General features: G+C 41.6%; 1 protein-coding gene across 2 annotated transcripts in view; it reads left to right on the top strand.

The window, feature by feature from the left end:
• Window positions 1–14041, top strand: part of LOC137783345 (inactive dipeptidyl peptidase 10-like) — a 178335-nt gene that overhangs the window by 130123 nt on the left and 34171 nt on the right. For both annotated transcript variants that reach the window (XM_068573213.1, XM_068573216.1), the window contains exons 4-5: window positions 2354–2448; window positions 2572–2646. In XM_068573213.1, the coding sequence (XP_068429314.1) occupies window positions 2354–2448; window positions 2572–2646 (170 nt within the window). The remainder of the gene's footprint in view (window positions 1–2353; window positions 2449–2571; window positions 2647–14041) is intronic.

Here is a 14041-nt window from a genome sequence, read left to right as displayed (position 1 = left end):
TTTATGAGAAACCACCTGTTTATGAGAAGGTGGAGGATCGTGAGATGCGTTCATAATGTATGTCTGTCAAGGTAACACCAGAAAGCTCCTGTTAGCCTGTTAGATGTCAGCAGAGTATGCAACTGGACTTAACCTGCAGGCCCTTAAGGTATTACTACCCTTTAAACAACAAGCTGTTGCAGGTGCTCGTTTGGTATAAATATATATATAATATAAAGATTTTTTTTTTCTCCAATTGGCCACAAAGAACAGAGAATGACTACATTGTAAACATCAGTTAATGGTCTCGATCTCTAGTTTCAAGTCTTATTCAATAGAGCATTACTTTAGCTATTCATTTATTATTCCCACAGTGGGGAAATTTGCAGGATTACAGCAGCAAACGGACAAAGTGCACGCAAGAGACACAGCAAAATAAAAAGTGTGATGTTCATTTCATAAACGATGGACCATTTAGAGTCAAATGGAGCATAAAGATGGCGATGCTTAGGCAGGGTTTACTGTGATTGGCAGGTCGCTGCCTTGGTGTTAGCCGGACTGGAAGTTATCTGTGTTTTTGTCCAAGAACCCTTTCACAGTGTGTTTTCAGTTCATGGAAGTTAATAAACTAAAAGGTTGTAGTCAGTGTTGGGTTGTACTTCACTTTACCTTCTTGTGGACACAGCATGGAAGGACCGCCAAGGAAGAAACCCCGACATTACATGTTCATCTTTTTCTGTGACTAACATGAGTGATATTGAATGAGTCATTTTGACAAATGTTAGTGTTATGATCTTCAGCAGTAAGGAGCGTTACATCAGGTAAACGTTGTAATTACCTGCTTAAAATGAAATCCCAAAAGCATGGCCAGTGACCCTTACTCCAGAGAAGTAGCAGAGTTAAGCACGGCAGGAGGAATCGCCACGGCATTTCATTATTCATCGGGTTGCAGACGAAGGACATTACTTATACATTAGAGTCTTAGCTTGTTCTTTTTTAGCTACGAACATTTCATTATTTAAGGAGACAAGCGCAGAGCAGTGCAAAGACCTATGGTGATGTTTTAAAGATCACAGGAATGAGTTTCTTTTTATCAGCTCTAAATATTAATTTTCCTCTCATGCACTGATTTAAGGGTTAACGCCGCTGGGCATCAAACGAAAAAGATTTGAATGCTTTTAAAATGACCGCATCAAAGATACATATATTTGGCGGTTTTGCCTGTGTTAGTTTTCGATGGGATCTTGTTTTTATTTTGAAAAAAAAAAGTTTATTCATATTTTCCACTTTCACAAAGTAAAATAAACATCAGCCCTGATCAACACAAGTACATATTCATTCATTTCCATGATTTGTTACCATAATACCACTGTTGTTATGAAAAAATAATGAATGTGCATACTTTTGTTTTTGCAAAAGGTGGAGCTTTTTTAATTTGATGCACTGCATCACACCCAGCATGCAACACATGAAACAGCAGCAACGCCCCTCCTGGAAACCAGTAATATAGCACGTATTCTGCCCGACTGCAAACAAGAGAAATGTCTCACTGTGCCGGGAAACAACACAAACTCGTATTTCAAAGGAAGGACTTGTGATATAACAGAATGCAACATTGTTATGCTGTAATGCTGTGTTTCTGCTTTCCGTCAGGATGTTGAGCATTAAATTCATCAAGTCGGTGTGAGAGGGACACATTTGCTCGGTCACACCGAGCGGTTCCTTGTTTAACTTGTGTGCACGTGGTTGTGTACGTCTGCATGCATCCATTTCACATTTTGAGTAATCGTGACTATTTTTTCTTTTTTTTCCTCCTTCTTTTCACTTTGTATCACCTCATCCGGCTCCCTCAGTGTTTGTTATCGGCCAGTTTGCTTTCTTTGCTCCCAGCTTTGTTATTAAAGCTCCCTGGGTGTCATACCCCCCTCCCGCCTCCTTCTCCTTGCTGCCTGGTGTCTTGCATTTGGGTTCATCTTCCGAGCTGAAACCACAACACAATTGTTGCTGACACCGTGCAGCTCAGCAGGGAAGACGTTTCCCCGGTGGTGCCACACTGGGCACTCTCTGTCAACTACATGAGAGAATGTTCAGTAGCAGTGGAATCTGACTTCTGATCCTCTCAGTTAATCACGTCACATTAGAGTCGCACAAACTTCAGCCTGTTGGGCTGTCTGCTGCATTCTTACTGTTCATTTAATTTGAGGTAAAGCGCTTGTGTCGGAGGCATCTTCGATGTTCCGAATAGAGTCGGCATGGCAGCAGGTTTCCGCTTTGACGTTTTTCTCTGTAATGTCTTTTTTCGGGACAGCTTTCCAAATGAATTTCCTTCATACAGATGTATTCTTTTCTTTGTTCCCTCTGTTTCTATTCACAGACTCCGAAGTCATCTACAGAAACAGTGACGGCCACGTCATCAAGTTCAACATCCTTAAAAACCAAACAGAGATTGTTCTGACAAACACTACATTTGTAAGTAGTTTATTTTGTCATGCTGTTAAATTATGAGGATCTATCGTGATATAAATGATATGACAATGATTGACATTGCAAATGGTAAAGCTATTTCTTTTTTCTTTTTTTTTTTTTTGCTAGATCAATTTCAACGTGGCCAAGTATTCCGTCTCCCCCGATCTGAAATATGTGCTCTTCGCTTATGACGTGAAACAGGTACGTTTCTTTATCTTCATCTCTCTCATAGTGACACTTTTCATGCATTCCTGATCATCGTATATGAAATATGTCACTCACACGGCCGTGACACAGTGGAACCAACTTTCTTCTTTTTTCAGTCTCGAACTGCACAAACCACAAAAGTAATTACATTACAATTATCTGATGCTTTTATCCAAAGAGACTCACATTTTGGCTCTATACAAAGTAGACACAGCAACGGGGAGCAATACGGGGTTCAATGTCTTGCTCAAGGACACAACGGTGTGGACTAGCCGAGCTAAAATCGAACTACCGATCCTGTGATTGAAAGACGGGCACGCTAACCACTGAGCCACAGTCAGCCCCAATGTTTGGGAATAACTTTATATTCTAGTCCCGTTCGATATTTCAAGATGAACCCTAACAACGGTGGAATATGAGGCTGATATGAAATGTGTATATATAGGAAACGTGTCCACGGGTTGCAGAATCACACGATGCTAAAATAAGTTTGGCGACTGAGTTGTGTATTGGAACGTCCTGTAAAACTGCAGTCGTCTCTAATATGATCTAATTTAGTTTTTGCACTTAGGCAACACATCTGGCATACATGCAGTGTCTGGTAGATATGTTTTATGTTTTATGCATACACATTGTAAAGCCCTCTGAATTTGGGATTTGGAGAAAATGAATTAAATTGGTATATTTGGAGAAAACAGCAGGATTTTCACTCTTGCTAACATTGATAGAAGGTCAAGGATTTCTGTTCTTCTAATGTATCCTGTTACGTGTGAACATTCAGTGTCGTTTCTTTCCAAGTCAGTCTTTCATTTTAGTCAAGAAGCTGGATTCAATGGATTCAAGTACGCTCTTATTTTGAAAATGCTATACTAAATGTTGGCACCATCTGGCGTCTGAAGGGTTTCTAATTACCTTAAAAAATCGTATCTGTCAAAGTATTACCATAAGTCTTGTCACTTTGATATTTTATTTGACTGGGTTGTAAGAAATGACATCCCAGCGTTCTAAAGACAAGCCCATGCTGAAATAAATGTTCTTGAATAAACATCTACACTATATCCTGTAGCGCTTTATACATTTTGACGAGGGCGCAGTGGGGCAAGCTTGAACCATAATTACCAGCTTTCCATCAGAAATGAGCGGATGCTAAATGAGATATGGAAATTGGACCCTCCACTCTGAAAGGGATCAACGGTGAGGATTAGTGTCAAGGTGATTCATCAGAAGTGATTTGCATAGTTTACATGAAGGGTTAGATTTAGAATTTGGAACAATGTGGCCGATAGCCAAAAGCCATTTTTATGTTTAGCACATTGTAATCTTCAAAGAACAATATATATTGGCCGATTCACATTTTTATTCTGTTTTTGGAAGCTATAGTAATTGACATAAACAAAAGCTTGTATTTTACCTTGCAGGAGGAGATAATCTGAGGACAAATCAGTTTCGCTGTAACATGAAAAGCGATTGCGCTTCAGTCAGAGAACGACCTTTGAGATCCAAGACTTCACTGGAAAGATTTTCTGGTCGATTTGGTCTCCAATAGGTGGTCGTTAAGCTTGATTTGTTTGAGACTTGTTTGCCCAGAAGACTTGACTTGAGACTGTAATGCAAAAAACTGAGGAGACTTAATTTGGGAACTCATAAATATTGGAAAAGTCAAAGAGTCTACAGTCACGCGTGGGGCTTTGTGAGGCTAGTCTTGTTAAGTTGTCAAGTACCGCAGCTTGGTCAGTGCTCCTGAGGGTCCGATACCGAGAAATCCTTCAGCGGCTGCATGAGGCGTTGGGGGATTTCAGCCACCACACGTGTAAACTCATCCATGTCTTCACTAGCTAGTCAGAGCAACTGATGCAGTTCAGATGGTGATATGTTCCCCAGTGGGGCAGGAGGAAACAGATAGTGGATAGTGGTTAAACAAACACAGGACTTTCACCCAGGTGACTGTTGTTGGCGTCAGTATTTGAGGAGTTGGGAGAGAAAAAGTGTCGGTACAGCAGTGGTTTCAGTTACATGTTAACACAATGACAATGTTGAATGAACATGCTGATGTCAAGCAGGTTTAATTGTTTAATAGTTTGACAATGGGAACGGTTGCTAATTAGCACAGCTCAGGATGGCTGAGGCAGACTTTTGGTCAATAAGTATTTGACAAGACTTTAGACCTGATGAGGGTGTGGGAGAAAAAGTCAGGGAATCACCAAAGTGATCATTCATCGATGTGTGTCCAGGACCAAAATTCATGTTGGCAGTCCATCCAATTATTTTTGACATATTTATTTAAATGTCAACCTTGCGGTGGCACTAGCGTCTTCAGGATTTATCGTCAGGTAACCATGTGTCGTTACCAAATGTCGAGAGATTTTTACAGGATATTAGACATAAACCTTTTTGTGATGTTAGAGGAAATATCAAGGGATCACCAAAGTTGTCAGGGTGCATACTCAGAATTTATGGAACAGCATCCAGTAGTGAACATAGATGTCACTGTGGGCGGTGGAGCTACTAACCGACGGACCAGCATTGTCATCTCTACGGCCATCTCTGCAGCCATGTCTGCAGCCATGTCTTGAGTCATGTCTCGATCTCTGTCTAGCACCATATCTGTCTCGAGTCATGCCTACAGCCATCTTTAGAGCCATCTGTACAGCCATCTCTAGAGTCATGTCCACAGCCATCTTTACAGCCATCTCTACAGCCATTTCTAGAGTCATGTCTACGCCACGGCTAAATATATGTGCTGTAGACTGAAAGTGCCGTAAATATTTGATCTCATAAAGGGAATGCAGAATACACTTTGTTGTATACGGCTGCAGGTGCCGGAACTTTCTTGTTTTTGTAAAATATATGATAACAATAATAAGTGAAAAATAGGTGAAGACAGAAAGAATTAAAGCAACAATAATATAAACCAGGCAGAGAGAAGCCATTATAACAGTAATAAACAAAACAAAAACATGTAGATTGCATCACAGGTTAAACGCATATTTAAATCTCACACATAAAAAATAGGAAGTGCATGCATAATCAAAGTCTGATAGAAATGTATATCCTCTTATGTAACGTGTCATTCTGTGTCTGGGTTATTGCTTTAGTTCTGTGCTCATCATGACAGCTGTACCGTCGACCAGGTTTCTACACAGAGGGATGGAGCTTCCTGTCTCGTGCTCAATAGTTTATTCATTACCTGTGTAAAACTTATAGATGGAACTATATCAAATTCAATTTAATGAAGTGCACAATGTTGTCAAACGAACAAACAATTTGAACAACTTACTTTCACAATGTCACTTGTTTAAGAAAAAGAAAATATTGTAAAATGATTATATTTTCATAAATTGCTGAGAAATTGACTTCCAAATCTTCATTTCTGTGGCAACTATGAGCTCAAAGCGGTTAGTTTAATTTAGCAAAAAAATATTTTTTTTTAATTACAACAACATGTTGATAATAGTTCAATAAATACCCCAATTGTTCCCATGTCTATTTGGTTGATTTGTAGAAAGCTACTATCCCAACCATCCCACGAAGAGCACACACACTTTAGACCTTGTGTGCTCGCGACCAACAAAAAAAGATCGGACAGCTTAAACAAGCGTCAACTGATGGGCCAGTGTATTTTGTATGTGGCATAACTACAAGCAGCAACTTGAATTCATTTGAAACTCAATTAAATCTGGGTAAAGGTCAAAAGGGCTGCGCTTGGATGCAGAAAGTGAAGAGGGCGTGGCTGAGTACGAGCATGGGTTCTGCCACAGGGCCAATCGGGATTGTTGAGATGGAAACTCAGCAGGATGTACAGGACACACTGCAATGTTCTCTAAGTAGACAAAGACCCAGCATGTGGCTTCTTTAATTCACCTCCTAAAACATTGTTTCCATTATTTTACGATACATTATTTTTGCCCTGTGCTCTCATAATTTGCATGCTAATTGATAGCCGTGTCAGAGCCCTGACACCAGAGTTTGACTGAGCATCTACAGCATAAAAGCTCCCCTGTTCCTATGTATGGAACTATCTTTGTTTCCCAGCTGGCAGCAAGCCGGCATAAAACAAACCAAATACCCTGACCTCGACACCTGTTTGATGGCAATAACAGCAGTTCTTCTCAGAAAAATAAATTACTTTTCTAAAAGGTTCATCTCCGGTGCACTGAATGAAAGAAAACATTCATTAACATGTTATCGCCTCAGTAGGGATGTGACAGCGTGTGAGTTTGATTCTTGTTTTTTTCCCCGGTTCTTACGTTTAATTGTTTGTTCTGGTTCAGACATTACAGTATGTTTTGTTATATTGCGAACAAGTTATGGGGAAAGAACAGCGCATGGTGTTCTGGATGCGTCACCACAAAACAATCCATTATCAGCAGAAATAATAGCATCGGCTTGTTCGTTACCTTTTGAAAGATATAGCTTAATCACTCTGATGCACAGCCAAATCCTCACTTTATCTGACATTACTACACAGTGTGGACAGCGCTGTCCAGCAGGGAGAGACTCAGCTGATGGACGGGTGAGGTTGGAACCTTCTGGAGGCTCGATGAGTCTCTCAGGCCTCATGCAGGTAGCAGGAACAACACACATCAGCGTCAGCAGGAGAGGAGACGAAAAGCAGATCGCCGCCTCTTCTGTGGCTGCATCTTGTGATGATGCACCAGCTTTTTGTCCACCATGAAACATAAATATAGACGCAGAAAAACAATGTTCTTCTGTTCCTAGCATGCCTAATGACATTTCAAAGGAAGATGTGAGAGAGATGTTGATGAAGGAATAAAGCAGGTGTTATTTTATATTCTCCGTTTTGTTTAGACATCGTATAAAAATACCAACGCCAACTTTTTGTCTATACCCAATATGGCATTCAGGCCCGACCCTGTCAGTGCATCATGAAGCTGTGGATCTTTAAAAACAAACACATAGTCTTATTTTTAGACAAGTTTGTCCAGCCAGTGTTTAGAAAATGTTACTCAAACAGGAGTAAATGTATTTATTTTTCAGACATGGATACACATTCAGAGAGCTATTTACAGCAGGGTGGCCCGGTCCATGAGGAAATGTAATAATATGCACAACGGAGGCTTCGTTTGTACAAACGTTAATGATCAGGGTACCAAAAGATGCATTTTCATAACCCCACTAATAGGCCGAGTGTCCGATAGCGTTGTTTTCTAAACGCGCTCCATTGTTCTTAATTAGGTGAGTGTGTAAGAGGCTGCCGAGAGAAAAGTGCCCACCCAGCTTCTTTCTTTCAGAGTTCACTAACTTCCTCGTGCAGCCACTTTGAGCGCTTATCGTTGGGAATCTCTAAACTTTTTTGGAAAGGTGCCGGTGTCATTGCTGTAGAGGAAGCGCGCTCCAGTGCGCTGCCAGCACTTTTCTCACAAAATAAACTAAATGTACAGTGAGTGATGGAATATCGCCATATTACCATAGAAACTTAACTCGCACCAATCGCAAAACCCGACAGTAGACCAGCTCTAGATCCCCATTGGCGCTTCTCCAGATATGAGCCTTGCAGGCTTGTTGATAGACCTACTATCTACTATAGCATGTCACAATGCATTGTGGGTTCTTCTGCTGGAGTCAAAAAGTCAATCGATCAAACACTTACAGTCTGGGCCGTGGATGTATTCATGGAGGTGAATATGGTGCACCCATCCTTGCTGCCAATTTGTCCCCACCATTATAAAGATAGAAGCCGCCGATGCGACGCATCGACCTGCAAACAAGGTCAGTTATTGCTCTGTGCTTTACAAATTAGGATCCATGAAGGTTTTATACTTGTGTGATGTCCCGTTGTAAAGTTTATGGGCGGAGCGGTGAACGAGCCAGATGGAAGGAACACCGGGAGCCAGAGGAACATTTCTGCTTCAGTGCTCAGTGTTATTTGAATACAAATACATGATTAGAATAGTGTTATTAGTATTATCAATTAATTGTTGGTTTTTCATTCTTAGAATGATTTGAATGAAGCCCCCTTTGAGAATGGACCCAAGCATAAAGAACATTATGAGTAAAGATTGAAAAATCCCTGAAACACTACATTTTCACAGGTTTAATCATCAGCTCCATTTCTAATGGTGATGAAACAAGAATATTATAACCGCCGGGAAATCTGTTTCCGCAGTCCGTTCTTTATTAATCAGAGTCCAGCTGATGGACGATTGATGACGCCGGTGAGAAGCTGTCTGTATGGTTTATGGAGCTTCAGTGCAGCTTGTGTGGACGCTGCTGACGGCGGGGAAAACAGTGTGTATCTTATTCATGACAAAGGCTTAAGCCTCAGAGATACAAATGAAGGCAAAATGTGCTGAACGTCTAATCCCTCCAGAGCAAAACAAGAGACTGACAAAAGCCGCCTGGCTTCAACTATTAGGTGAAAGCTGGCAGATCCAAGGACAGAGCCCTCACAGCCGCCATGCTGTAATGGAATTAGTGGGTAAGATGAGAGAATCATCGTGGTTCTGGCCAAATATTGAAAAAGTTGCTGATTTAAAATAGGACACAGGATGCAATGATTTTTACTACTTGCCAAAAAACAAGTTTATTAGAATGCATGAGTGGTCTTCACCAACAAATGGGATGCATGCAGGCTTTGTGTTCACACAAAGGTCTTTCACCCAGGAGACCGTCGTTAGTGTCCTGTGTGAAAATGGAAGTCAACGTGCCATGTTTTCATCTTGCATCTGTAAATTCAAGAACGTGACAAAGATATTTGTTTAAGGAAAACCCTTTTTTTTTCAATTGACGTTAACCAAGTGAATACAACTGCTTTCATATACAAGACGTTTTCCTTGAAAATTATCAGAGAATACGAATTGGTTCTGTGGGAACGTCATTTTGTAGGAGACAGGGTTAGATGCCGGACATGGACCCAGGTCTAAAAGCCGGACATGGACCCAGGTCTAAAAGCCGGACATGGACCCAGGTCTAAAAGCCGGACATGGACCCAGGTCTAAAAGCCGGACATGGACCCAGGTCTAAAAGCCGGACATGGACCTAGATCTCTTGGCTTTGTCTATGCCACTTTGCCTCTTCCCTAAGACCTCTGGTGTATGGATTTCACACTCGTTGGACTGGTGAAGAGGGTACCATTGACAGCATGGTATGGAGGTGTTTCATTGTTCCACAGCGGTTCCCCCGAAGCCATCACTGCCTCTAATTGCTGTGCAAGTATGCAAATGAAGTGAATTCCATCCGCCAGCTGCACACAGGCACCAGCCCTCATTTCACGAGTATGACAATACACAACTTCTAAAGGACCTCTTCTTTGCACCACACTCACATTGGAGTTGCATTATAAATCTGCACGAGGTCTTTGCTATCGTGTATTGTGCACTTGTCGTAATGTACATGGGGTCAGCTAAACGTTCAACATATTAATGTGAATCCTTCTCCGAGGCAGGTGTCAAGGCTGATTTCCACTCCATGTGTCACAAGATGTGGTGTCGCATCTGAATGCACTGTATTTTGCCAAACTGCTGTATTCGTTTTTATTTTTTTTGCCATGAATGCTTTTTAGTGATTAGCCTTTTTTTTCAGAGCTGAAACGGGGCATTAAAGTGGGTTCGTTGAAACTCGGGGCTTTGATCTATGAATTCTTCCACGGAGCCTGTGCTCACAGTAATCGCAACCTGTAATGAATGATGAAAGGAATAACAAAGGGACCTGGCTCTGCTCTCAAATGGGTAAACGAGTCTCCTGCTAATCACACACTCTGATCCCGTGAAGGCTTTGAACTGGTACGTTGCTCTTCATGCCACAGTCTTTCGGAAGCAACTGTACAGCAGCTGCTTGTGTGGCTCTGCTCAGACGTAAGTGAAGGAGACTCCTGATACAAGGTGGCAGGAGAGAGCTCTCTGAGCGTCACCTATCTGTCGGATTACATGCCGTTATCTGACGGCATCTGCATCTGGGAGTGATTAAGCTTGAGAAAAGCTCCTAATCTCTGAGATTCCGGTTTGCCACAGCTGACAACAGGCCTGTGTTTTCTTTTTTTTTGCCTTTTCTTGTCCATGCAAATCCCTGCAGCCTCATGACTTTTCCAGTTGTTATAAGTCATCTTATAGCTTGTAGATATGTGGACTAGTTGTTTCAGTCATATGCATCTGCATTGGCATCTGGTGGGAGACATTTTTGACATTCTCTCTCTCTCTCTCTCTCTCTCTCTCTATTAATATGCAAATATGCTGTTCCTTTTTTTCCACTGAAACTAAAATAAAGAAAAGAAAATAGCTTCTCTGCTTCAAGCCATGAAGGCACAGATGTGTGTGGGTTTGACGTGGACTGAATTCCTGCTGATTCAGAATGACAACCGTCATTGTTTGCACGTCAAGGGCGTAACCGCATTGTGTGCTTTGCATTTGATAATGCCGATGGAGTCGTCTTGGGAATCATTCGTTCCGTGTTCATAATAGATGAGTTCACATTCCAGTGTTCCACCTCGAGCCTAAATGGCTGATGAATGAACAAATGGACTAAATGGTGATCGCAAGTGGGGAGTTGCAGATGTAGTGTCAGAAAACAAGAGGTAGAGAGGAGGCAGGAGCCTGCTCGCTGTATTAGAGAAGGGAACACATGTCCCACTGATGTATCATTTTATGGTGGAAGAACAGCACCTGCGTCTCTGCTTGTATTCTGTCTGTACTTGTGAAATGAGTCTGTTGAACGGTGGCGGCAGCACTGAATGGTGACACTTGACTATTGTACATCAACATGTATTCATTCATTCCAACACAAACCAAAGACTACGCCTTTGTGATTTTGTTGTTAGAGTGCAACACCTGTGTCCCGTCCCGAAAAGCCCCCGGACGCTGAAGGAGATGTTTCATTTTCTATAAATGCACGCAGAATATTATAAAACATCGACGACAAAGCAAATAATCTGTCTGCTTTTGTCCTTTGCATATCTGGAAAACCGCTCATCCTATACTTTACACTTGGTGGGTGTACACAAAAGGACATCCGGTGTCCAAGTTGGTACAATGTGGACAGGTTCAATATCGATAGCTCTCTGTGCAGAAGAGGGGGTGGGGCTTAAGGGCTCTGCGGTCTGAATCCAGCATGTCTTTCAAAGCTGGCCGTTATAGGCACCAACATCACTACTCTTCCTCACTTCCCTTGAGTCAATGAACAATGCGGAGTTCCTCATCCCATTGGTAATAACGACATTGTCAAGTCAATAACTTATTTTCAGAAATCTCTAATCATAGTCCACAGACGGTTGGTGGATGGTCAAATGAACACTGACTGAACACTGATGGTCCCTCGCTATGAGGCTTTACACGCTGTTAGGCGGCCTTGTTATGCAGGAAACAAAGGTTCAGGTCACGTAGTCTAGAGCAACAAAGTCTGAGAGGAGATCTGGGCGGATTGACCGAGACGGAAAGTGAGTCCACCAGTAAAGTCCCTCACTGCACATGAAAACTACAATAACTTCATTCGGTAAAGGTTAAACCAGGAAGTTGGTCTGTAGGGACTCCGAGGGATGATTTTATAGTTCATCTTTGCTCCCTGTTCCTAACTGGGCTTACAAGGTTTGTTAAGGATGTGTCTGATGGTCTGAATGCTTGTGTATGTTGTGCTTTTGTACAACTAACACACGCATCGTCTCAAATATCTTATTTATTTAAAATTCTTGAGTGTTTGTCCTTTTATTCAAGTTTTGACCAAATCAGAGCAGAGTGTGAAGCAGGTTCAGCATATTGCATATTGTGACATGTTGATGAAATAGTTGCACATTATTATTTCAGAACCGGACCATGGTGTGTTGTTCTGCTAAGTCTCTAGAGGAGCCTGTTACAATGGGAAGCTAGCGCAGTGCCACACATATACAAAGGGGCTAAAGGCTAAAGCTTCATACCTTTAAGTGTACCTGGAGGCAACATTGCAATGGCAACCTGATGGCTTCACTGTGCTACACAGTGTCGGCTGCACATATAGTCCGAAGCTTGGTTATTCTGTGGTAGCCATTTGGTCCGACATGTTTTCCACTCTGCCATACAGGGAGCTACTCCCACACGGCTATCGATTTTCTCTTTGCTCATAAGTGGGCTGATGTCAAGCACGGGAGGGGGGGGCTCGGTTACACTTCCTCCCAAGACACTCTTTAAGTGTCCGTGCTGCTTTTTCTGTCTGTGTGTTACTCAGATGTTGTAGTTTCATGTCATACAATGACATCTCTTGGGAGAATACATAGTGACAAGCTCTCCTCTGCAGTGAGATGAAGTGAAGAGATCGGTGTTGTTCTTTACTCATCTTTCGAAACCCAATCCCAAAGGAGAGAAAGAGGAAAAGATGAGGATAGATGAACAATAAGTTACAGTTATGTAATCTCATGGGATCAGTATACATGCTCGAATGTTAATCAAAGTTTAACTTTGTTCAAATCAACAGAGGTTGAATTTTTATTAGCGATTGCACTCCTGGTTCATCACAGAATATGGATCGTAAATCCCAGGAACATGCCTTATCTTTGGGGAAAGACCCTTAACATTTAGATGGCGTTAAAAAAAAGTAACTCAACAATATATGTCAAAAGAATTTACAAAAAAAAAGATTTCTTCTTCTGACGTGTGCTTACGTAAACTAGTGCCAACTAATCTAAACCATGGCATCCATCAATCGATCTGCATCTTTTTGCGACAAAGAAGATGTGTGTGCATCACGTTTATCATACTACATTCATGCTACATTCTTAAGTAAACTACACTTTTTAGTGGACCAATCCAACGCAAAGCAATTCATTTTAATCTTCTGAAATGTTTCAGTGAGTAATGTGTCATAGTACAGAAACTAAAGACTCTCTAGATTCCGTCTCACTGGGACTTTGATACTAAGTCAGTGACTGAGCCTGGTTGTCATATTGGGATGGTCAATATGGGCTTGCAAAGTTCAACTTTGTAATATTAATAACATTTTGTTGTATCTGCACCAATGCTTCCTCACAGACACTGAGTGTTGAAAATGTCACAACCTTTTTTTTGTTGTACATCAAGGCCGGAGACAAAAGGTCACCGTGCGCCCTGGACTTCATCTAAAGGTGAATTGTTCACCCAAAAGTTCATTGTTGGGCTCATTTATGGCCCGTGAAGGGTTTCTTTCCAATTTCATGGCAGAAAATCAAGAAGACCCAACATGTCAAGGTTCGAGAAATGTGTGTGAGAACCTCTGGGAATCACAGTGAAATATTTGTAACGCCTGCAAATTTGTTTTGAGCACACTCCACCCCCGTATCAACTGCAGTACAGCCAGTACATGCTGAGAAGTTATATTCTGCATAAAGTCCGTATGAGTCACTAAGAGCTTAGTGAATCCTCTTCCCTCTAAACAGTAGTTTACTTTAACTATGCAAGAGGCTGTAATATTGATGTTCCTGCTTATTGTTATG

The sequence above is a fragment of the Clinocottus analis genome, unplaced genomic scaffold (genome assembly GCF_023055335.1).
Source record: "Clinocottus analis isolate CAN_PGR_092001 unplaced genomic scaffold, fCliAna1.0.p SCAF_12, whole genome shotgun sequence".
Classification (NCBI taxonomy): Eukaryota; Metazoa; Chordata; class Actinopteri; order Perciformes; family Cottidae; genus Clinocottus; species Clinocottus analis.
This window is presented reverse-complemented; position numbering and strand designations above follow the sequence as displayed.